The sequence below is a fragment of the Calliopsis andreniformis genome, chromosome 5, assembly GCF_051401765.1.
Source record: "Calliopsis andreniformis isolate RMS-2024a chromosome 5, iyCalAndr_principal, whole genome shotgun sequence".
In the NCBI taxonomy this organism is placed as follows: Eukaryota; Metazoa; Arthropoda; class Insecta; order Hymenoptera; family Andrenidae; genus Calliopsis; species Calliopsis andreniformis.
Genome location: NC_135066.1, coordinates 8,871,074 through 8,895,290, shown reverse-complemented (window position 1 = coordinate 8,895,290; position 24,217 = coordinate 8,871,074). Strand labels below are relative to the sequence as shown.

The window sequence follows — 24,217 nt, the reverse complement described above, 5'->3', positions numbered from 1 at the left end:
AAAAATGATCTTTGTCTTTCAGTTTATCTGTTGAATTTTCAGTAATGTTTACTTGTTGCATATCCTACATCAGTGTTTATGCAATATTTTATTATGCGCTACACAAACAACAAACACTTGAACGTTTTTATAGCTTTGGTTAAATGAGATGAAAATATAAGAATTCTGTTTTTAGTTTCTTTCAAAAATAATCCTAAAAATCACGAAAAACATAATCTTTATATCAGAGGTAATATATCCAGTTTCACTTAGACACTGAATATACTAAACAATGCAATCAATGTGATTATTTTCTGAAGCTTATTAATAATTTATAATTTTAATCTATATTTCTCTAAAAAAAAAAAAATTTGTGTAGGCACGTATTTATTCTTCAACTATACATATCTATTTTTAATATACTGAATGAATATTAAGTATATTGCATTTAGCTTTTAAATATAGGATAATAAAATAACTTCAAAATTCAATTTTAAATAACTGTTTCGTTCAAATAAGCAATTTTAATTGTATAAAATATATAATAAGCAGGCTCAAGAAAGACACGGCAGTGCCGAGGACAGAATACAAAGATTAGAAGCACAATTAGAAGAAAAGAATGCGGAAGTAATGCGTGTCAACCAGCGACTTAAGATGAACGAAGAGCACAACACGCGACTTAGTACAACCGTTGATAAACTTCTGTCCGGTAATTTACAATAATTCTATTTGAATTTGAATTTGAATTTGAATTTGAAAAAGGCTCGCAATATTTAAACCTTCATATATTTTTTCAGAATCTAACGAAAGATTACAAGTACATCTAAAAGAGAGAATGCATGCATTAGAAGAAAAGAATGCTCTCACACAGGAACTTGAGAAAACAAGAAAAATTGCTGAAGACCTCCAGAATGAAAAGACTGAGATAGTCAAGGAATTAGGAAAAGCTCGACTTGAAATCGACAACGTAAAAAGACAGATGCTTCAACAAGAAATTGCATTCAATATAAAACAAACGGATGCACTAACTAGAAGTTTGTCTCCTAATGCAGTAGATCCGGGCTCGTTTTCTAGAAGCGCGAGTCATAGTAGCTTCGACACGCATTCTTTGCCAAGGAGAACAGCTAAACGACCTGCAATTGAAGAAGATACGTCAAAGGTACCTGAATTAAAAGATATCACTTCTACAATAAAAGAACATAAACAAAATGTAGTGGTATTTTTTTTAGAATTATGTAGCACGCACTTTGGCCGAACAGGAATGGGAGAAACTACAACAAGCACATGTACTCGCTAATGTACAACAAGCGTTTGATGTCTCCAGCGATGCTGAAGGTGATGGGGACAATGAAAGTCTTTTTAGTTGCGCAGCTGATGTAATTAGTCCTACGCCTATTAGTACCGAAACGTTAGCGTTAATGCTACAAGAACAATTAGATGCAATCAATAATGAAATTAGATTGATTCAGGTAATGAAGTGTTTTAAATTTTGCTATAATACTGGTTATTAATTTAAGATAATTCAATCTTATGTAATATATAATATTTTAGGAAGAAAAACAAAGTACAGAGGCACGTGCGGAAGAATTGGAATCCCGTGTTGGTAGTCTTGAACATATGAATTTGTTAGCTAGAGGACGAAGCTTGGAACGAGCATCGCCACCATTAAGTGGAAGATCTACGCCAAAATCACATCATAGTCCTAACAGGGATTTTTTACACAAATATCATACTGTAAGTATTATTCATTCAAAATCTTTGACATTTTCGACATTTGTTTATAAATGTTTTATTCGATTAAAGGCACCAGCGTCAATGTCACCTGCACATCTTCACCAATATGCAGCCTCTTTAGCCAGTCCAGGTCAACTTTCAGAATCTTTACCTGCAAGCCAGGTCAGTTGACATTATGTTTGAAGTTGTAACTGCAATCTGCAGTTACTTAATTATTATACACGAAGATAATCTTTTATGCTCTTTGCACGTTATAGTTGCAGCTATCAGGTGAAGAACTACATTCAGTAAGCGAAAGAGATAGTACTGGTGGTGCAGGAAGCGGTGGTAGTGATGCGGCTTCACCGTTGACCGCACGATCAATTAGACTGGAACGTGTAGTACAGGCACTTGCTCATAGCCAAGAGGAGCTCAGAAGGTATGTGTATAATTTTCAATCTTCATATCTCTCCATGGATCTGATGTCTGAACTACTTGAGCACTATCTGAGAAAGTGACAGTACGTTAAAGGCAGTACTTTAGCAACCACATCTCTGACAATGAGGACTCTCTGATAAGTTTATTATCGCTATGATTATTTTACTTTGCTGGGAAATAAGAGTTACACTTTTTGTGTGTATTGAATATTGACAATGTGCTTTGTTTTATTAACTTAACCTCCCTTAAATAATAAAAGTCCTTAAATAGAGGTGGGATTGCCTAAAGATCATATAATAATTTGTTGAGTAGTTAGTATTGTACGTTGTTTATATGCTGCCAGGCGCACTGGACAAACCGGATTTCCCAGCAGTGGTTTTCCTGCTCACAGGTTAATTAAAGATTGTAGTACTGCATGTAATCCGCAACACATGCCGCTGTGCACGACATATTTGAGTGGTCCATGTGGGCATGAAATGAACGATCTTGAAGTCGACATAAGTGACATCGATGGTAACAGATCCTTTTTGTACCTCTTTTGTTTGGAAGAAGAGATATATTGAAATGATATTAGGGTATCGCAAAAACTAGGATAATGGAAGAATTACGTAGCAAATAATAAATGCGATGCATCTCAGACTTTCATCATTGAGTCTGTCACAAATATTTACTTTTTACGTACAATCTGATTACTTATTGCAAAGAAGTACATCGTTAGGATGCAAGGTGTCATATGCATGCCCACAGCCCCAATTTTCGAGCACAGTGGCGATTCATCTGATAGATCTGATAGAAATGAGTTCCTGGAAGAAACTGATAGTAGCTTCTTCCATCCGTCGTACATTCAAGCCTGCCCAGTTCACGACAGACATCGCTGTCTCATACAAACGAGGGAATTTAGGCAGCCAAGAGAATTGCATCGAGTAAACACCGTGTCTGAATCTGCGCGAATAAGGTTGTTTCTTTACAAAATAGGTTGCAAAGATATAGATAGACACAGCAACAGAATATGAAGAAGTTTATTATTTATTGGAGTGGACAATCATTTTTAATGTTAAGAGTAGCATGGATAATTCTTTTAAAAAATATTTTATTAAAACAGTCTTTCTATATCTTTGTTCTAATGAGCTCTTTATATGACAATACCATCTTATAAGCAGTGATCAGCTATATTTCCAGGTTTTTATGCCTTGCCTGTAATACTGAGTAGGTATTACAAATTTTCTTATTTCTTATCTTGTTGAAAGTGGCTTTCTTTAGTTCTATAATTATATTTGCTTGTAGCAGTTATCACAAATTCATAATTTTCGTACACACTAACAATACACATATCTTATTTGTCATCACTTTTTGAAGTTCATTAATTGATCAAATCAGGAGTAGAGTTTACTACCAAGGTTCAAAGTTACTGCTAGTTGATGCAATTATGTAGATATATCAAATAGTATTCAAACTTGAATGCTTAGAATAATAAATACAAATATACTACAATATATATATACATTGAATATAGAAAAAAATATCTTTTGTGGAAAAATTATTTGGCATACATAATTTAAAGCTAATTCGCATATGCACGTAACATAACTATATCACTACTAATTTCTTTAAAGTAATGCAATTCACTTGGCTCAGTAAGTTCCCCCTGATCATATCTTATCTCATACAATTTAGGATACATTTCATATGTCTGTGAATGTATCTAGTGAACTATCTAGTAAAGTATGAATATTGTGTTAAAAATTCCCTTTAAGTAACAAAAAGTATGATAAGTATTAGTCAACTTAAGAAGTATCATTGATAATTTTGCATTGGTTATGAAATTGCTTTCTTGAGAAAAGACTAACAGCAATTTCAATAGGACATAGAACAGACATGTAGGCAAATAGTGTTCTTGTGTGGGCCAGAATGCATTATTTAGAGTAGAGATAGAAACTAGATTAGCGCTCCATGCAGCAGGCATGGGCAACATAACAACGGCGCACTCAATTCTGGGACTCCCCCTTCCCCATTGTCCTCACGTCACAGCAGCCAGGACAGTTTGCACAAGAACAACTTATCCAGTGTTGGATTGCCAATTGGACAGCTGTCAAGCTCACATTTGCACATGCAGACAACCATGAGTCCAGCAACAGCGGCAGCAGTGGCTGCAGCTCAGAAGAAGAAAGGCATTAAGAGTAGCCTTGGCAGATTCTTCAGTAAAAAAGAAAAGGTGAGCATATGATATATCGAAGTGATTGAAGATATGTAGCTAAAGTAATAAAAATAAATGTTTATTTTAGATAAAAGGAAAAGACACGTCTATGCCAGGAGATATGTCAGGTATGGGAGGAGCAAGCACACCTGCAGATCCTGACTATGGAGATAGCGTAACTGTTGCTGGAACTATGAGCAGTAAGAGTGACTTTGATCGACGGAAAAAGAAAAGGTACCTGTAAACGACGAAAAGAAACATGAATACAAAGACTATATAAGCGTAGATGTGTTAAATACACATATTTTTGTTTTAACTATATTTTAGTCCTAGCATGTTTGGCAGTATGTTAGATTCATCGCGGCATGAACTTCTGGCGGAAGCAATGAAAGCTGGAACACCCTTTGCCCTTTGGAATGGGCCAACCGTAGTAGCTTGGCTCGAACTCTGGGTAGGCATGCCAACTTGGTACGTCGCAGCTTGTCGAGCAAATGTCAAAAGTGGTGCCATAATGAGTGCTCTTAGTGATACTGAGATTCAACGTGAAATTGGTATAAGGTAAGAAATAACAATATTTAAATTAGGGTTTCTCAACCTTTTTTGTTTGTGACTCTGTTCCGAACATCGGCCACTTCTGTGGTCCTTCTCTCCCTTTCTTTTTTTTCTATATTCATTTTTTTTTCTTGTCCCCATCATCCTTTTCTTCGTATGGTCCGGAAAATTCCGTGTTGGGACTCCTAAGAAGTCATATGGCTTTTGTTGAGGAACCCTAATGTAACCAATGAAGTATTATGTACGTTTTTTCACATAATTTTATACTCTTTGTTATAGTAATCCCCTACATAGATTGAAGCTAAGATTAGCTATCCAAGAAATGGTGTCGCTAACAAGTCCATCAGCGCCAAAAACCTCTCGCACAACCTTAGCATTTGGAGATATGAACCACGAATGGATTGGTAATGTTTGGCTTCCTAGTCTTGGGTTGCCTCAGTACCGATCCACTTTCATGGAGTGCCTTGTCGATGCTAGAATGTTGGATCACCTTACTAAAAAAGACCTCCGTGGTCAACTTAGAATGGTTGATAGCTTTCACAGGTAATAAATTTATAGAAAGAACATTAATATTCAATAATAGTTCATGCTAAAACGAGTTAAATTAATATTCGCAGAACAAGTTTGCAGTACGGCATTTCCTGTTTGAAACGATTAAATTATGATAGACAACAACTAGAAGAAAGGAGACGAATGGCAGAAGGTGCCAATGTAGATGTTCTCGTGTGGACTAATGATCGCGTTATAAGATGGGTTCAATCTATCGGCCTGAAAGTAATTCGGATATTGTGTTTCTAATTTACTTAAAATTAATTACAAACCTTTAATATAATGTTTGTGATAAAATTTAAATTCATATTTTCAGGAATATGGAAACAACCTTTTGGAATCTGGGGTACATGGAGCTCTTATAGCTCTTGATGAAAGTTTTGATGCAAATAGTTTCGCTCTGACATTGCAAATTCCAACACAAAACACACAAGTAAATGAAAAATTTAACAAATTATTATGGTTATTAATTGAAAATTGTACGTGTTATTTGATTTGAATTTTTTATCTTTCAACAGGCTCGACAATTATTAGAAATGGAGTTTGCGAATTTATTAACAGTAGGAACAGAGAGGCGACTCGATGAAGCAAATAGCATGAAATCTTGATCCAACTCATCCAGTAGGTTGTCTCATCTTCAACCACATCATGTCTAGTCCAAAATCCCAGCTATTACTACTCTCTGTACGCAAGTGTGTTGTAAAAGTTGTAAGAGCTTTAAGTATCATTCTAAGGGTATCTTCATACTGTTAAGAATGTAACGTGCGGTAATATGGAAAAAATGACTGAGCATAAACTGTTAGAAAGAACGATTATATCGTTTGTTCATGAAAAAAATTTAAAACATTTTATCAATTTTTATGTGACGTGTTTCATAAACCGCATGTTACGCATTTCAATAAAGAATAGTAATTCTGAATTGAACTTTCATATAGATATTGAAATGTAGTAAGCGGTTGAAAAATCATGCGATGTGTTTTTCCTCGAAAGCTATAAGATCAGTTATAGGTAATTATGACAATAATTCTGCTAATTTATCTTGATTTGTTAAGGATAGCTACTATTTGTAGTTTTGAAATAATATCATAGTAGTTTGTAAACATTTTTCACGAGGTAATCACATATTTCTTATACTATATGACTTATGTACTTATACTGTGTAACAAATAGTTAAAACATCTATTTTGATACCACTTACCGCACAAAATGGAAATCCCGAAATTATATTAGTGCCATTGCTCTCGAGGAATATATTTATGTACAAGAAAAGACTGCATTCTATATTTCTGTATCTATAAGACAGTAACATAACAAGTAATATATATATATATTATATATATATAGGTATACATTACCTTACACAGAAGGAGTGTCAGAATACTTATTCTCCTCTGTTATTTCGATGAATTTTAAATGTTTGTAGATCACATATAAACACGTAATATATTTAAAGAGAAAATACACCGAAGCAACCATCGTAACTAGTAAATTATTAAACAAAAATTCAGTTGCATGGACGTGTTTAAGAAAAGCTCGCTTTTTATTTACCGTGAAATAAGAACAGACATTTTATACCAAAATATTCGCGCAATGTGTAAGTACGTGTATGAAGTGTTAGTAGATGTTATAAAATTAAGGAATTTTGTAATATTAATTAGTAACTGAACTACCGATCAGTCCGATGTAACCGTGTTTTCACCATTTCTCATTAATTTCATAATAACAGATAATCATTTTTTTATTTTGCTCTCTAGTATTCTGAACTTCCCTTATCGCAGGAACTCATTAGCAATTTATCCGTTGGTCATTATAAATATCTAATTATGTTTTAAAGTTTTACTAGTGATTAATCGTTATTAGACTTGATCGGTAGTGAAAGAATTCGCGATAAACGTTATCATAAATGCAAAGAGAACCTATGATTAAAAAGACGATGGCTATAGCAAGAATGACAAAGGATATACTGAAAATGGCCATTAATATTACTAATAGTAGTGACGATGTTGCTGAAGACAATGATTGCAATGATAATTAGAATGATCCATTACAAATGTTATCAAGCTGAAGGTGTGGCGAAAGACTGACTTATGACAGCGATTGTAATGACATAAAACTGATCACAGTAGAGACGATCACAATAATGATGATAAGTTATAGTGGGATATTGTTAATGTTGTTGATACTTGAGGAATCATTGTTGTTGATGTTTGTTTCCCTGCGAAGTATCCCTTGCAAGCTGTTCATTCGTTGTAAACTCTCCATGGCTCTGCACGACCTTCCGAACGGGCGTAAACGTACTAAATAGTTTCTACCAAAGACATCACAATAAAATACGATGATTTTACGATCGTGTATGTGTACAAGAATTTGAACATCAACACTCATCATATATGTATGCGTTGTAGAGAGATTTAAAGTACCTACGTACAAAGATCATACTGTACAGTTCCAGCCTACGCCTTGTAATAACTTTTGTTTGAGTACCACCGATCAGTTGAAATATTTCTAGATAATCAGAAAGACTCGCTAAGCCAAAGCAACGTTACGCTACCTCAATACTGAAACAAGGTGGTACTCCTTTTTTTCTTTGTATAAATACTTCAATAACTCATTTCCATGTATTCTTGATTCTTTACTTGTATTTTTACGTGTATTAGACGCAAATTTCTCCTTGATATCCCGTTAAGAACAAACCATCATAATAAAAAGTTTGCATCCGCATTACTTTCTAAGTTGCTAGAAGGTAAATGATTACGAACATTGGTAACTTGAAATTGCACCAGAGTTTTAGTTTTTTAGCAACACAGAAAAGTTTTCCAAATATACTGTAGAAGATTACGTTTCAAGTAGAATATTTCTACAATAGTGTTACGTGCTCTGTTCACTAATACATATAATGCTAGATGATTGTACAGAACTAATTTGTACAAATGAATAGGTATACAAAGCTGAAGCACTTTGTGAAACAGAATGGCCGTCTCTCCCTTTCGGAAGTGTCTGCAGTATGTGTAAATGACTGAACTTATTTTTAATGTACGCTAGTTAATAGTGTCTATGGACATTCCAAGAAAAGCAAAAGAAACCAACCTTCCAAAAAAAAACAGCCACTTTCATAATCGCATATATGTAAATCATGAATCAGTAATGTAGCAGCTTTGCCGCCTTCTATGTATCTAAGCATAAATATATACATAGATACAAAATGTTTTGCTGAGTCCACCCTCCGACTGCTCGGTATCGAATAGAGCTTAATCCAGTTGAACTACTAATACTTGCGTAATGTTTTTACCAACAGCACGAGTAACTGTTTCAATTTTCATTTCGTCTTGCCTTCGATTTTCTTCGATTATTTTTGTACAAGTTCTCTTATGTCAAAACACTAAAATATGAACTATTGTCTTCAGCAATGCTGAAAGAATTCTTCTGACACTGAGTTAAACGCAATGCTTTTGTATATTCTAATAGTATAGCAGCATTCAAAAAGAGATGTATGAATCTAATTTCATGTTATCTGTTCACACATATCATAAGATTGTAAAAAGTATTTTTAGGAAATGAAGTTATATTGAATGCAATTCTTTTAGTCATTCAACCTTTTATTTTCAGAAGAAAAATACACGCTAATATATGGTAAAAACATACACGTAATGGTATATAATATTGTAATGTAACAAGCTGTAACATGTATTAGTTTAAAATGTATTCTTCTTTTGTACATTTATTCTTACGCTCAATTCGGCCGAACTGGCGGAAAATCAATTTCGACATTATTCATTCTGAATTTTTGTAAGACATATGTTTGTGAGTATATTGCTAGTTATATTGTATATATGCGTGTATGCGCGCGCGCGTGTGTGTGTATATATATATATCTTTCTCTATGTACATATGAATTATTTATTAACAATCCTGTAATTTTTAAACGTTTCATTACGAGCCCAATGCAGTTAAATATACTACAATCTTAATATAAGGGAAGGTTCAATTGCTATTAAATGTTTGATTAAATTCTGTAATAAATTTTGTTAAAATCATTTAATATACTTCGATATCAGACTAGATCTTCACAGTAATTAGGCAATATAAAGATTGCAATTATAAGTTTAGAACAATTGCATACCATGTTGTATGACTTACAAAATGACTGATATTCTTGGTTTAGAATTAAAGAAAATAAAGTAAAATGGGCTTACAGTCAAAGAGAATTGTACAAATGACATTGGGCCCATCTTAACACAAATGGAACGGAAAATGTTTAATTTAAATGGTATTTTTGTCAGTATCACTGGTCACTGGAATAAAGCATAATATGTAACTTAATTGAAGAAATTTTGTGTGTCTAGTAGTAAATGGTGTTAAGAAATTTTATTTTGTACGCAGTGATTCTACGCAAAAGAACATCTAGTTATCAGTATGTGTTTATACATATATACACATACTGATTTTTGTTTATATCTAATTATTTTACCAGGTAATTGTGCCAGCATGTAAAACTGCAAGTGTGCTAGTAAGTGGTTAATTGTCAAAAGCAACTCTTTAAATGTGAAGTAGTATAAAACTGTTTAAGAAAGCTCCCTAATGATTTTTTGATTTTCAGAGTATGGCTAATAAATTTATGGAGTTAATTTTTATAGTATCTTTAAGTATTTATACCTTTTCTTATAAGCAAGGAGAATGATAAATTTCACAGTACAGAAATAATAAAAATTGAGTGATTTGTTAACAAATGAAGAATTCAAAAAAGTATTCAGTATACATATTTGATATTAGTCTATTAAAATTTTAAATATAAATTTTATTAAATAACTTTTACAATTCTTTTGAGTAGACCTCAAGCACATTGTTATATCATTTTGATCAATAGTATACATAATATCTGCGTAGAAGAGACAGATAAATGCAAGAAAGTGAATAGAGAAATATTTACTAACATTTTACTTGAATGGCTGTGCACAGTGTAGCTTGTGCATAGCTTATTTTTTGTTTAAAAGTTACTAATGTTATATTACTTCACATTTTTTATAATGAATGCAAGATAGTGTGTTTCATGTTGAAAGAAGGCAGTTTTTAGCTGTGATGTTAACAATAGAGAATTCATATAGAAATGCAAAACAAGAATTAGTGTAATAGGAATGAATTTCATGTTATATTTATTATAACAACAGTATTACAATATGTACCAATATTTGCTGACTAAGAATTCTACTACAAGTTAACGTCATTGCTAACAGAATCTGAAACTCAAATATAAGAGAGCATATGTTTGGAAATCATAACAAGGCACAAACTTGGAAGGGACAGTGTTAATTTGTGTTCCAAAATTATGTTGGATATCTTGAGCAACCAAGAATTGAATTTGAGATTTTATGCAAGTATACGTATAAAAAAATAAGGTCATAAAAAAAAGAAAGATAACAGGTATTGGATAAATAATTATAAAGATAATATTACTATCACTACCACTACTGCTGCTAGTACTACTACTATGACTTAGTATTAATACAAATTACCACTAGTGCTACCAGTATCATTACTATCACTACAACTACCGCTACTACTATTACCATTATAAATTGTCCTTGTAATTTTTATATGCCAAGTGTATACTTTAATAAGATAATTGAAAGAATATGGGATGCAAGTCGCAGTAAATGTAACATAATAACCCTACTTAATGTAAGTAGGGCATAAACTATGTTAACTGAACTACGAATTATAAATATTGTATAAGACGATAAATAATAATTATTATTACCATTATTATAACTATTATCAATTGACTTAGCAAAGCGTAATCTACCCTTCAAACATTTTAAAATAAGGGAGATGAGTCTGTAATTCGTGTGTAACAAAAATCAAGCTGTACAATGTTGTTGTTATCGCTGTTGTTTTTTTATTATCCTTAATCTTATTATTTAAGAAGGATTTTAACGTGAAATACAAATTTATCATTACAAAATTTACATATGCTAGCTATCGATTAAATAATTTTACATATAGTTCAATTTTTTCGTAGGGTAATGTGTATTTTGAGTAATCCATTAATTTGTTCATTAGTATTAAAAATAATATTTTTTATTTTATTTTATATCGTTTCATCAACTTCTGATGATTATTATACATACGGAATATAACCTCAAAAACTTAAAATGTTCAACTCATTACCCCTACGAATACTTTATCTACTTTTACTTTTAATTAACTTTGTGCAACATACTAAAGAGAATGAATTCTGTGATAAAACAACCCAGTATGATGGAATTGATAAGAAATGTGACGTTTATTCACGTTACTCGCGAAACCGGTTTATTATTATTTTATACTTTCTTCAAGAGTTATTTAAATATATTTTTTTTAACAGAAAATAATTTTCAGGTACATACTTTACGATGTTAATCCTCCAGAAGGTTTCAATCTTAGGAGAGACGTTTACATTCGTGTTGCAGTTTTTGTAAAAAAATTGATTGAAAAAGAAAAAGAATTTAAATGGAAATTAGTTCTACCACCATGGGGTACTGTATAATTTCTTAATAAGTGTTAAATGTTATTGACTTGTTAGTGACTTAAAATTGATTTTTAAAAATAATTTCTAATATTTTACATTTTTTTAGGTAAATTATACCATTGGCGAAGTAAACATATAGGATCTCAAATACAGCTACCTTGGCATGTATTTTTTGATGTTGCAAGTTTACAAAAATATGTGTCAGTTATTGAAATGTATCAGTTTTTACAGGGTATATATTTTATTACTAGTATATTAGTGAAGTAAGAGAAAATATAATTTTTTTTAATACTCTTTAGAGTATAAACAAACACAACTAGACATTGTATACATTCTACAAAACGATGAGAAGATGTTCAAAACAGGAAAGTTCGAAGATAAAAATGAAATAGTTGAATGTAATAGAGAACTTTGGCCATATCGTAAATTGGAATCTAATAAATATAGTGGGTACTTCTGGGGATATCATAATATAACTTCTGTAGCTCTTAAGTGTGTCAAATTTCATGGTTTGACATCAGATCTTATAAGAAACCTGGAACCTACTGTATATAGGTGAGAGGGTATATAAATTTTACCCATTTGTATTCTATGTAGTCTGTGGATAAAATTATTTTGACAGATCTGTGATGTTTGATCATATGGAAATTGCATTGCACGATTTCTATGGTTCACAAGAATATTGGAAAGCCAGGCGCAGTATGAGATATAATTCTGAATTATATAGTATTGCCAATGCATATAGAGAAACTTTTCTAAATTCAACTGATAAAAATGATAATACAGAACGTCCAGATGATTGGACTAAAGAAAAGGTACTGAATTACAATTATAATAATTTAAATTTAGGCTTTTTGATATAATCTTTTTATATACAGAGTAGAAGAAATGCAATTGGAGGACCATACTTGGCTGTTCATTTAAGAAGGCGTGATTTTCTATTTGGTCGTTCTTCAACAGTACCAACATTACACTCTGCTGCTTCTCAATTAAGAGAACAGTTGGAGCAACTTCAATTGAATGTTTTGTTTGTTGCTACAGATGCTACAGAAGAAGGTAAATTATCTTTACATATTCATGTAAGATTGAAATTTTAACAATTTTACTAAGTAGTTAAATCATTACAGAATTTAATGAATTAAAAGACTATTTGGTTAATTACACAGTACTTAGATTTATTCTATCAGATTATGTACTGAATAAATTTAAAGATGGTGGAATTGCAATTATCGATCAAATCATTTGTTCCTATGCTAGGTAAGTAATTATAATAGCAAGTCAAATTAATACCAACATATTTATATTTATATATAGATATTTTCTCAGATATTTTCTTGGAACACATGAATCAACTTTTACATTCAGGATACAAGAAGATAGAGAGATTATCGGGTTTCCCACTAAAACAACATTTAATATTTTATGTAAAAATAATAAAAAATGTGATTCTACAGGACAGTGGGAAATTGTTTGGTGATATATTATGTTATAAATTATATTATGTCATAAAATGAATTCAGTGACAATAATTGTGAACAATAAATGTACAAATATACTGTTTTTTATACATACAAGTTTCCTGCTTACATTAATTTTTTGTAAACACTGTTAATTTACTACTGTTTTACTAATTAATTCTTGTTCACGACGAATTTCCTGTTCTCGCTGTTGTTCCCTATTCAAGGCTTCCTTTTGTTTAACTTGTTGCAATCTCAATGCTCGTTTCTATATGAAAATGTTCGATATTATAAGACAAATAAATTAAAATTACATACAGTATGTCCAGTTTAAATGTATACAGATGGTTATTTCCGTAAATATTAAAATTGAGATAAACTGTTTTAGACAAAAGTTGTATGGTATCAAAGGGAACATACTATAATGTTAACAATTTAACCTTGCGATGACCTTGGAGAGCACTGTGACCATCTGTATACATTTAAACCGGATATGCTGCATAGAGATTTGAAATGAATTATTAAATACTTACTTTTAATCTAAACGTTCGATCATGAATTGCAGTCATTTCTTTTTTCATCATAGTCAACTTTCCTTGATATAGTTTAATAGTTTGAAACTGTAATATACATTTTCTTTTGTATTTCATATCCTACACTCTTTATAAATACATGTTTTAATATAATAGTCATACCATTTCATTTAATTTAACATTGTCAAATGTTTCTTGAAGTTTTTTGTTTTCAATTTGCATCTGACCAAGTAAAGCCTCTTGCTTACTCCTAGACAAAAACAAGAAATATAATAAATATTGTTCTTAATTAATTAATTAATTATTTAAGTTTATTATCTCCCCTTACGTTACTTCATTAAGTTCTTTCTGAACTTGTTCCAATGGTAGCTGATAAATATTTAAAAATCCTTCAGCCAACTTCTTAGCAGCTTCTGAAAAGTTCACTTCATCTTTGTCACTGTAAATTAAGCAATTGTTACATTTAAAAAATAGAAGGCATGTATTTTTCACTAAAATGTCAATGGAGGATTTAAGTAACAATGAAAAAATGGCAAGGAATATAATGAAATAAATTATTTAATTAGGACCATCTGAAAGAATTAATTATACATTCATATACGTACGTCTTTTATAAGTGTGTATAAATTAACAAACGATTTAATGATAAAACAAGGTTACCTGTTATCCTCTGCTTGGAATTGAACCTTTTTCACCTCAGTTTCTTCTATATCAGTCATCATTTTAAACACCTTTTTAAGTTTAAGTCAGATAGAATCAATAAAGCATAAAAATTTGAACTAAATCTACCGCGAATTACGTGTCTGACAAATAAACAACATATCTAATAGTTACAGTTTAATGGTTACGTACACAGAGCAAATATACAAAAATTAATACTATAAATAATATTAAGTAACATACTAAATGATTAAAAAGAAGTAATAATTTTTATATAACTTGCACAACATTGAGTGAATACATATCACTCAACAAGTTCATGCCATAACACTACATAACATCCCCATGTCCCCATATGTGTAGAAACCACTGATAACAAAGATAAAGGCACACAATCGCACCGATAGGTAGCGTTAGTGTTCTGAGCCTCCAGAGGGCGTGATAGTTTTCCTACTTTCTTATCGTTGGATGATTCTGATTATTATTATAGTTCCACTATTCATAAATTGATCAAATTTTCAAAATGCTTATACTTACATCCATTTGCTGTTTGTCTTTTGGATGCCAGAATGCATTATAGGGTATAAGTGTGAGGTAAAACGATATAATTCAATGAAAACAATAACAAATACATATATTTCTCGAAATGTGATACATTTTGACGTTGGTGGTCGTAATTTTTACCTCTCACGTGTTTTTTTTCCGTTTAAGTGGATCGGATGGCGTGTCATTACGGACGCGGCGACATCATCTAACTCTTCTCTCTTTTTTTTTTGTTAATTTTCTCTCGTTTTGTTATCTTCGTCGTTAATTCTAATTGGAGCAAAAAGCTGTCGTTTGCGTCTACCTGTGTGTCTAATTCTCTACAATTTCATCTTTTATGCTTTACTTTTTGCAAACCGTGGTGCCAACAGTGCGCGCAATCGCGCGTACGTGGCGGGTACGCGTGTCGCGCACCATGCCTATCTTTTTTCTTTTTTTTTCTTTTTATTTTTGTTAACCGTCATTATACTATCGGCGCTTCTCGTTTTTCGATCGTACTTATAGAATTGTGCCGAGATTCAAGACCGGCCACTTAGAAAACTACAGATGTATTTTAATTAATTAATAGCAACTTGTACTAGAAGGTACTTACAAATATCGATGATCATCGAGAAACGCGAATGAGTGTCTCTTTTTTTCTCTCGGTTTTAACATCGGATGACTGTTCGTCGTCCAGCTATCGTGGCGGTTGAAAACGCAATGAAAATGCTTGTATTAATTCCTTTCGTTTCCTTGCAATTCCTACACGCTCGCCGTTACGATGCAGACATACAAAAGATTTTCTCTCGCTTTCGTGGGGGGAAATTTCTGCCCGTTGTTCGTATCGCTGTACAGAACCGACGCGATTCAGTTAGCACACTGATACATTTTTTTCCAACGATCTACTCACGACTTCTGTGTGATTAAGTTAGGCTGCGTGTGCCAGGAGAAAAGAACGGCGTGTCACGTTTTAATTAAATTTTGAACGATGAACGCGGATCGTCGATGTCGCGATTTTGGTTCTTCAAATGTACCGCTGTGTTCTCTATCGGTCGAGTTCACATCAATTCATTTAGAGTTTCTGTCCTTTCTTGACTGGACTCATTGTTTTCCATTCAATCGCGATATCGAATCTGCACATCCAGTTGTTCGATTATTGGTTACGGAACAGATAACAATTTTATTACTTCTACCATTCGTTCTTTCGCAGCCAAGCGAAGAAGATACGTTCGAACGAATTCTCTAGTCGCTTCTGGCGAATGAAATCGTTAGGCTGAACATAAAGCTGACTGCGACACGAGATCCGCCCTGCACGTATACACTATCCAACTACAAAAATTTTTACATTGTACAACATGCATAAAATCTTGGCAAAAAAAAAAAAGAACATATATGCATATAATAACAATGCGTAAAACAATTTCCATAACGTCGATTAATCATATACGGACTCGCAATCTGACTAAAAATTTACAATCGTAAAGTATAATTGATTCTATGGAGCTTCGACACATGATCACAAAAGAAAAATCATACGGACACACAGAATTTGGACTACTACAGAGTCTGGGCTGAACGGTACAATACTTTTTCCGATAATCATTGTATAAAAGCAAATCGATCGAAGCGAATCTGTCATTGACAAGGCTTCCTACAAAATTAGTTCCTTTCTGTACATCTACAAATATACATATATATATTGTATATGGTATACATATAGAGGTTGTATACCATATCATAAGCTCTTCGATAGTTGATGAAGTCAAAAGTCAAGAAACTGATTGAACTGATAAAATAATATAAACGATCGATAACAAGCGTAATGTAAAAAGATTTTCTACTGGGAACGTACTCTCAGTGTCGTTTTCACGTCGCAAAAAGTGCTAAAAAACATATATATATATTTATCTTTATAATTATACTTGATTATTGTCACTGAGCGTTGCAACGAGCAGAATCGCTTATTAACAGTATGTAAAATATTAATCGCATGTTTTTTTTTTCCATGAATGAAGGCGCATGAGTGATTTCCTTTCGTTCGCAATGACTTATTTGAATTTCCATAGGATAAAGAGAAAGCAGCTACGAATTGAAATGTACTTGACTTTATCTAAAGGTAGCCCTCTTGATGTACCACTTCCATAATCAAACCGTGTAATCTTATTGTCGTTGGCGTCTTTAACAATGGAGGGTTACAGCCCAAATCGTTAAAAAAAAAAAGATAACGTTCTTTTGGTTCTTCGAAGAAAATTTGGAATTTCCATAGAATGAATCTGAACTCTCTTCTTTCCCTTTATAATTTCTGTCTTATGCTATGAAATTATAGCAACAATATTTTACAACGATACCTTGATTACAAGGGAATTAATAGTACGATTTTGTTTCCTTAAAATATTTACAAACGAAAAGATTGAATCGATCCATTGTTCGACGAGCCATCGACCAATCGTAGCGCGACAAAAAGAACGATAATAAAATAAGAGACGCGTCGCGACGCTTTCCCCGCACTCGAGCTACTTCGAGCGATTCGAAATGGCATAAAAATCGAGCGCTGGAACGAACATAAAGAAGTGATAAAACGTGTTATGTATGAAAAAGAAAGAAGCACTTGATCTACCTTACGATAAAAACAACTAGAATCACTTGTGTACCATCACCACGTGGGATACGCTACAGTAATTAACGTTTCTTAGGGAACTAGGACCTAGTCCGTGCGCAGAAAAGAGTCGTTCTCCCAAGTATCCTTCGCTCGTAATTTATATAATATATCTTTTCCATAAATTGCAGATTCGGATGCTTTCCTCCTCCGTCTTTCTCCAAGGTCCAAAATATTCCCTCTCGTATCTGGACTAGAATGAAATGCCTATTATACTTGTTCAAGTTTTTATAGCGTTAAACAAACCAGAAATTTATGTCTTTGCTAAGGACTTCAAAATGGGCATATTACTTGTAGAACTATTTATGTTGCAGTAGTGCTAGCTACTTGGATAATCGATACTCTGTGAACGCATCATGTGCATATGAAGATCCCTGTACAATTGATTATACAAATTTTCGCTCGTATAAGTGATTTTAAAAATTCTCTGTTATTTATAAGCGATTATAGAGAATCCCTGCACACGTGACCCTAAGCGTTTTTGGTACAACTGACTTTAGATATCCTCTATACACGTGATTCTAAGTATTCTTAGCGTTTCCTGAACACCTTTTATACGAGCAAGCTTGGAAAAATCCGTATGCAGGTTCCTCTAGAGATCTCCTAGGCGATCAACGTCGCGGAGAAAGAGGGAGGAAGGTCCAGAAAGCAACGAGGAAACGTTAGACCAAGAATCTATCCACGATCAGATGCAGGGCCGCGTCATGTGAGAAAAAAACAGAAGGTCGGAGCCAGCGCATGGTTAGGCGGCCGCTTTTTCCAGACGATCGTTTAAGCGCGTGCCTGTCTGTGCTCATGTTCGTACACTTTTCCCTTATTACTCTAATCAGCTCCAGCCCGGTTACGAGGCGTTTTGGCGCGAGTGTGCGCGCCAGTGTTGGCTACGTTCGAAACATTCTTTCCATTCCTTCTTCTCTAACGACGAGCAGATTCCCTTGGATCTCCTTACCTCTTAGTCTCATGGAGAACACGGCGCGCACACTCGTCATTCACGTCTGCTGCATCGCGTGTACACGCGTATATGTATGTGTATATACGTCTATGCATGCAGATTTATACGTAATATCTGTCTCTACGTATACATGTGCATACATGTGTTAAGGATACTGTGTAGCGAATGATACACGCGACTGCAGGTGATACAGGCGACTGTACACGCGCGCGCAGACTCACGTTTGCAGACAGGGCATACACACGGCTGTGTATGCATGCGTGTATACATATAATCTAACTATACATATAACTATGTACATTTTTTTGGGGACGGGGGAGGGGAAGAATGGGAATTGTCTCCTTCGAAGGACTGGGATGGGAAGAATAAAAGAAGGACGGGTCTGCGTGAGTCTGTGAAGAAAAGAGAGGGACTGAGGGAAAGAAAGAGAGAGAGAGGGGGGGTAAGATAAGGGGTAGGGGAGAAAGAGAGAGAGAATCGATGAATAGCAGAAGTTCTCGAAGGATATCTTCAGGATTCCCTGGGAAAGTGGGCTCTGTCTTCAATTGTCGAGGATGGTCTTGTGATTCGGCTCGCTCCTTCCTTTCCCTTTTTTCTTTCCTTTGTTTTTCTCTTCCGGACTGGCGATACCTAAGTGCTGCGACTATGAAGTGTGGGAGGAGCTGGCGCAACGAGCGCTCGTGTCTGCATCTTGTTTAATTGTAGAACGAGCTGTTGCTTGCACGCCGCGCCGTTAGACGTCCGTGTATTTGCTCAGCTTGTCGCGCAGCAGCATGTTCTCGTTCTTTAGCCGGTCCAGTTCCTGTCGTAGGCCCATGTTCTGCAACGAGACACGAAAGATGTCAGTCTACTGACATTTTCAACTGGGATAGCAATAGAGCCGTGGCATAATTGGGTTAGCGAGAGTGTTGGGGAGCTCTTTCTTGTGAAAATACCAGACAAAGTTGCAGAGTACATACGTTTCGTTTTATCAAAATCAGTTCAAGCTTCTTTGATCTCAGATTATTTTTACTGTTGGTTACTTGTTAGTTTCTATACGCTGTGTCTGATCACGCAACTGTTACAATTTTTTTTTATCAGCTGTAGTGGAAATTAGGTCAACACATTTCTGAATAGCTTAAGGTTCAATGAAATTTTTCGTGTGATACAGAAGATATCTACTCTATTTCCCATATCAGGAAGGTATATCAGTATTTCTAAGTTTAGGTAAGTCTCTTCAAAATAAATGTTTATTCGTCTAAACTTTTAGTTAGTAATATAGATTACTTGGTACCAAGAGTAATTTTCTTATTTGGTAAGACAAAATAGCATTACATAGCAGTATTATCAAAATGTTTGAATTTATACTTTAATTGAGCAGACTATAGAAGAGTTTTGGATAGGACAATAAATCGAAGTAAGTTATTTCTTTTAATACAATAATGTAGTAGTAAGATAAGGCTATATACAAAAATTGATATGTAAAGCTTTAAACACCACTAGTTCAAAAATGAAGACTTATGGCTACGTCGGTTTGCTCAACAACCACAGATTTCTCTGTTGCATGGAATGTGTTCCTGGTCTCTGCAACTTCATCAATGCGATTCAGAGGATCGAGTTTTGTTCTGATGCTTGTTCTTTAATTTAAGAGGCGTGGGAAGATTTACTTCTTTCTCGAGGAAGCCGGCCCTGAGAGCGATCTGGTTCTCCTTCATGCGACGCGCGTCCCGTGATCGTTTCGCTGCCATGTTATTCTTCCTACGACGCGCCCAGTATTTGTCATCTTTCAGGTCATCCGGAACGAACTGCAACCAGCAACGGATCATAGAAAACAAAGGGAATGTAGAACGTCTATCGTTTCATCAAGAATCTGAAGCTGATACCGACATTTGCAGCTGCTAGACAACTGCCGAACTCGTTGGCGTCTTCAGCTTCTCGGCAGCTAATTTTCTTTTTTCAATGAAAAGTCAAATTAGCTACGTGACATTAATCATTTTCCTTTCTAAAGAAAACTAACAAGAGGAGGACACAGTAGGATAGAAATTTTATTTGGTGAGTCCTTGTCAAAAATATCTCAATTACTAAAATAAAATTATTTTTGACAAAGATTCGCCAAATAAAGGTTCGACAAAATTGGTGTCTATCTCACTGCGTCCTCCCCTTATAAGTGTAATGCTCACTTTTCGGTGAACTCTTTACTATCAAATGGTTTTCTAGTACAGTGTATTAACAATTAAACTTGCTTTTACGAATACCAATTTTTATAATTGATAAATACTGCACTAATTTTTCATATGTATCTCGCAATTAGGCGTCTCCAGAAAAGGGTACTAGCGTACTTCTTTCCAAGAAATTTTGCCTAGAAACTGACTAACCACACAAGGTTCCTTGAAAAGTAAGCGTTACGCTTGTGCTCATTTCACGACACAAGACACTCTAACTAAACTGAGTAACTAAGCGTTCATCCGCAGAATATACTGCTTACCACTAAAATCACTGAATCAAGAAACTCGAGGTAACAGATATTGAGGCAACGCTCACCTGCTTCCGTGACTTCTTGATCATCGGCTGGGGTTTCAGCTCCTCGTCGGAGAAGGCCCGGGTGCGTGGATCGAAATCTCGCCCCGATGAGGCCATCGAGAGCGCTACAAGAGACAAGCCATATTGTATTCGTGACGAGTCCTCGGAATCTGTCGCGCGGAGAAGGGAATAATCGACAATGTCGACGTTAGTCTAGATCGATGGCGACAATCTATCTGCGGCGACCTAGCGAAAACAGAGTTAAACGATGACAAAGGCGGGTGTACTCACTGGAATCCGCGGGCGAGGGTGGGTTCATGGTGTCTGGGGAGCAGCAATCGCTGGGCGACGGTGATCTCTCGCGTTTAGTCACTGGCTCCAGGTGGAGACCGGCTGGCCCTTGGTGCCCTGGCGCCTCGGTGTTGTTCATCTTGTGCAGCTGACCGCTTTGCATCGTCCCCTGCCCGCCACCAGCCACACCGTCCACGGGGATGCCGTTCTCGGACAGAAACTCGTCCAGGTCCACATACTGCAACACAGCATCGGTCTCACTCGTTTCGATTCTCGGATGAACGCTGCAGAGTTACGATTCCCGTTTGCTCAGCCAATCTCGCAACGAGAAATCGCGAAATTGTAGACGTTGCTGAAACTTTGCTGAACGAATGTACAACCGAGCAAAAGATTATTTGTAATGACTCATTCATCGTTTCAGGTCCGAGTGCTTCTGCTAGCGCTGTCTAAGTACTTGAAATTCGAAGCAAGATAAAACTGTTTTTTGTCAAACCAAGTCAATTATTTTGTAGCTCTTCATTTTTCTTTTGTTTAGATCTTTTGGGTGGTTAAAGTATTCCAGCGAGAATTTTTAATCATATCTTTTGACTTCAAGACATAAGTGAGAGCGGAAATTCTGTTTAATGAAGGAAGTATTGGACAAGTTGACACATGCTGGTAACATAATAAGTGGACTGCGGATGTTTATACAAATTCGTCGTTTTATAAACACATAAGTAGAAATATAGTAGGATGTCATTCATCTGAAGTACCACGAAAGTTTGGCTTTGTATAGCCGAAACATTCTTTTAGTTTTATTTTCTTCGGCAAACTACTATTACATTACTGTTTAAATAACAAAAATTTAGAATATTCGAAGTTCGATTAATCGAGGTTTTTACTGTACTTAGAAGTATCTGAATAGATTTATTTCACTTTGTAAATATCATAACGTGTAAACATTCGTAGTCCAATAATGATGCTGCTATCCTAAGTACATGTAATAATCTAGACTAGGGATCTTTATGCATTTTTGGTAATTTTCGATATACAAAAACGTACAGAATCCATGTAATGTGTAAATTTATATAACATATCAAAAGTTAAGTACATTTCATAAGATTTGAAAGAAGAAATAAATCTCGAATTAAGTTCGATTCCTTGAATTGTATTTACGAAAACAGGAATTTGCATAAACATCCGCAGTCTAGTAAGAGTAATAAGTAAGAGTAATAATTCTATACTTATTCTACAAAATATATTAAAAATATGAAATAGCATAGATTGATTTGTTAACGACACCAATTATAATTGTAATAGCTTATTTATCAAATCTGAGGAAAATAAAAACGAGATGGTATTTTCAATCTTCTTCCTTTCGTCTATTTTTAATAATCTAGATCCTCGTGCTTGGGGTGTGTATTCTGTCGGCATTGGCGGTCTTACCGTATCGCGTTTTTATACATACATGGTTCAATACCTTCAGGTCGGCATCATAGGGCAGAGTTTTGTCCCAGAGATTCGGACCGAGGAAGGCGGCCTGCGCTTCCACATTGCCCCATAATTCTCCGTCGGCGTCCTTCTTCTCTTCTGGTCCATCCTTGCCTTGTTTCCCTGTAAAGCAAAATTTCACGTCACTATGAATCTCTTAGAAAACCACTATTCCAAAGTGTATACAGTTAATAAGAAAAGAATAAAAGGAGAATGCTTCTTGAGTCAAACTTTAGGAAAGATTCCTACAGTATTATTTCGATTCAAGCTTGTAGGTATGTCTATACTCATATTCTTTAGGAACAACTCTGAACATAATATTGAGCGAACGAATGCATCTCGAACATGTTACCTGCTGTGATAACCCAAAATGTCCCAAAGTTCTATCGAGCGAGAGACATTGATTTCTATTTATGGTTTAAGTTATTTTCAATCCATGCCTTCGCTAAAAATTCCTGATAATACTGTACACAATTAAGTAAATGAGGCTATTACTCATTGAACTGACGAGGCAGTTACCTTTTTTCTCTATTCAAACAGGAAGTGAGTTTCACGTTGACTACTTAATTCCAAATAATATGGAATATTAAGTTAAATGATTCATCAACTTTTCTTAAGGTGACACGACACGAGGTCCCATAAACGTTCAGCTATTCTCAACTTCAGCAATTCAATCAGCATTGAAGCAGTGAAAGTGAAATCGTCTTGGAGAAAAAGTCAAATCTGTCGAGCGACTCAAATTTCATCGATCCAATAATACTTCCCTGCTTTCCTCTCGTTTTTATCTAGGTACTGGATGCTTGATTATAATGATCGTAGGGTTCTCATGCGACACGATGAGCACTGTGGAACGTCTGAGTATAAACCTGGAGCAATTAACGCAGCCTCAGAGGAAGAAAAAACGCGGAAGGAACGTGGCGAAACGAGGAGGGCAGACAGCAGTGCTGGTTCACTATTTTTGGAGGAGCATCGCTCCAAGGCCAGCGAACATTCGCGCGCTCCTCCTTTTCTTCTTCTCTTCTACGAAGCAATTTCTGACGGACTTCTTCCGACACCGAGAGAAGAAGGAGTCGGCCCAGGGAGCGTGTCATCGCGTATTCCAAGGTTAGATTCCGCGACGAGGTTCCTAGGCGAAAGGGATTTTTTAAAATAATCTATATGAAAATACGAAAATTAATTTCAGCTTTTGAATCAGCATGAAAGCTGTGACCTGAATTATGAAAATTCCTAAGACAAAACCTATTCTT

The 24,217-nt window shown here is 34.6% G+C and overlaps 4 protein-coding genes across 35 annotated transcripts in view; 2 read left to right on the top strand and 2 right to left on the bottom strand.

Annotated features, from left to right (window-relative positions):
• Liprin-alpha (PTPRF interacting protein alpha) overlaps positions 1–11,304 on the top strand; it is a 49,495-nt gene extending 38,191 nt beyond the window's left edge. For 3 of the 18 annotated variants that reach the window (XM_076378236.1, XM_076378227.1, XM_076378222.1), the window contains 14 exons: positions 529–688; positions 777–1,138; positions 1,209–1,448; positions 1,531–1,713; positions 1,783–1,875; positions 1,971–2,131; positions 2,474–2,521; positions 4,087–4,342; positions 4,413–4,558; positions 4,652–4,882; positions 5,156–5,419; positions 5,494–5,650; positions 5,742–5,858; positions 5,944–11,304. In XM_076378236.1, the coding sequence (XP_076234351.1) occupies positions 529–688; positions 777–1,138; positions 1,209–1,448; positions 1,531–1,713; positions 1,783–1,875; positions 1,971–2,131; positions 2,474–2,521; positions 4,087–4,342; positions 4,413–4,558; positions 4,652–4,882; positions 5,156–5,419; positions 5,494–5,650; positions 5,742–5,858; positions 5,944–6,033 (2,508 nt within the window). In that variant the 3' untranslated portion in view covers positions 6,034–11,304. Of the gene's footprint in view, positions 1–528; positions 689–776; positions 1,139–1,208; positions 1,449–1,530; positions 1,876–1,970; positions 2,132–2,473; positions 2,522–4,086; positions 4,343–4,412; positions 4,559–4,651; positions 4,883–5,155; positions 5,420–5,493; positions 5,651–5,741; positions 5,859–5,943 lie in introns of all 18 variants that reach the window. The other 15 variants (XM_076378219.1, XM_076378218.1, XM_076378217.1 and 12 more) reach the window with 13 other exon arrangements.
• A 251-nt stretch (positions 11,305–11,555) lies between these two features.
• O-fut2 (O-fucosyltransferase 2) lies at positions 11,556–13,466 on the top strand. Of its 3 annotated transcripts, none has more exons than XM_076378240.1 (8): positions 11,556–11,729; positions 11,801–11,937; positions 12,037–12,162; positions 12,230–12,485; positions 12,553–12,745; positions 12,809–12,986; positions 13,058–13,187; positions 13,296–13,466. In XM_076378240.1, exons 1-8 carry the CDS (start codon positions 11,575–11,577, stop codon positions 13,405–13,407), a joined length of 1,287 nt encoding a protein of 428 aa, XP_076234355.1. In that variant the 5' UTR covers positions 11,556–11,574; the 3' UTR covers positions 13,408–13,466. The 3 variants fall into 3 exon arrangements, with proteins under 3 accessions (XP_076234355.1, XP_076234354.1, XP_076234353.1); XM_076378239.1 differs by having other exon boundaries at positions 13,257–13,466; XM_076378238.1 differs by having other exon boundaries at positions 13,245–13,466.
• On the bottom strand, positions 13,382–14,959 carry Pldn (biogenesis of lysosomal organelles complex 1 subunit pallidin). 3 transcript variants are annotated; one of them, XM_076378254.1, is made up of 6 exons: positions 14,773–14,959; positions 14,581–14,651; positions 14,249–14,359; positions 14,083–14,170; positions 13,921–14,007; positions 13,382–13,655 (listed from the first exon to the last, which is right to left on the bottom strand). In XM_076378254.1, the coding sequence occupies exons 2-6, from the start codon at positions 14,640–14,642 to the stop codon at positions 13,539–13,541; spliced, it is 465 nt and encodes a 154-aa protein (XP_076234369.1). In that variant the 5' UTR covers positions 14,643–14,651; positions 14,773–14,959; the 3' UTR covers positions 13,382–13,538. The 3 variants fall into 3 exon arrangements, with proteins under 3 accessions (XP_076234369.1, XP_076234370.1, XP_076234368.1); XM_076378255.1 differs by having other exon boundaries at positions 14,824–14,939; XM_076378253.1 differs by having other exon boundaries at positions 13,388–13,655; positions 14,581–14,958.
• Positions 14,960–15,188: 229 nt separating this feature from the next.
• LOC143179156 (thyrotroph embryonic factor) overlaps positions 15,189–24,217 on the bottom strand; it is a 102,335-nt gene continuing 93,306 nt past the window's right edge. For 5 of the 11 annotated variants that reach the window (XM_076378249.1, XM_076378250.1, XM_076378241.1 and 2 more), the window contains 5 exons: positions 22,948–23,093; positions 21,501–21,738; positions 21,231–21,379; positions 20,357–20,494; positions 15,189–19,530 (listed from right to left, as the gene is read on the bottom strand). In XM_076378249.1, coding sequence (XP_076234364.1) covers positions 19,444–19,530; positions 20,357–20,494; positions 21,231–21,379; positions 21,501–21,738; positions 22,948–23,093 — 758 coding nt within the window. In that variant the 3' untranslated portion in view covers positions 15,189–19,443. The remainder of the gene's footprint in view (positions 19,531–20,356; positions 20,495–21,230; positions 21,380–21,500; positions 21,739–22,947; positions 23,094–24,217) is intronic. The other 6 variants (XM_076378251.1, XM_076378252.1, XM_076378245.1 and 3 more) reach the window with 3 other exon arrangements.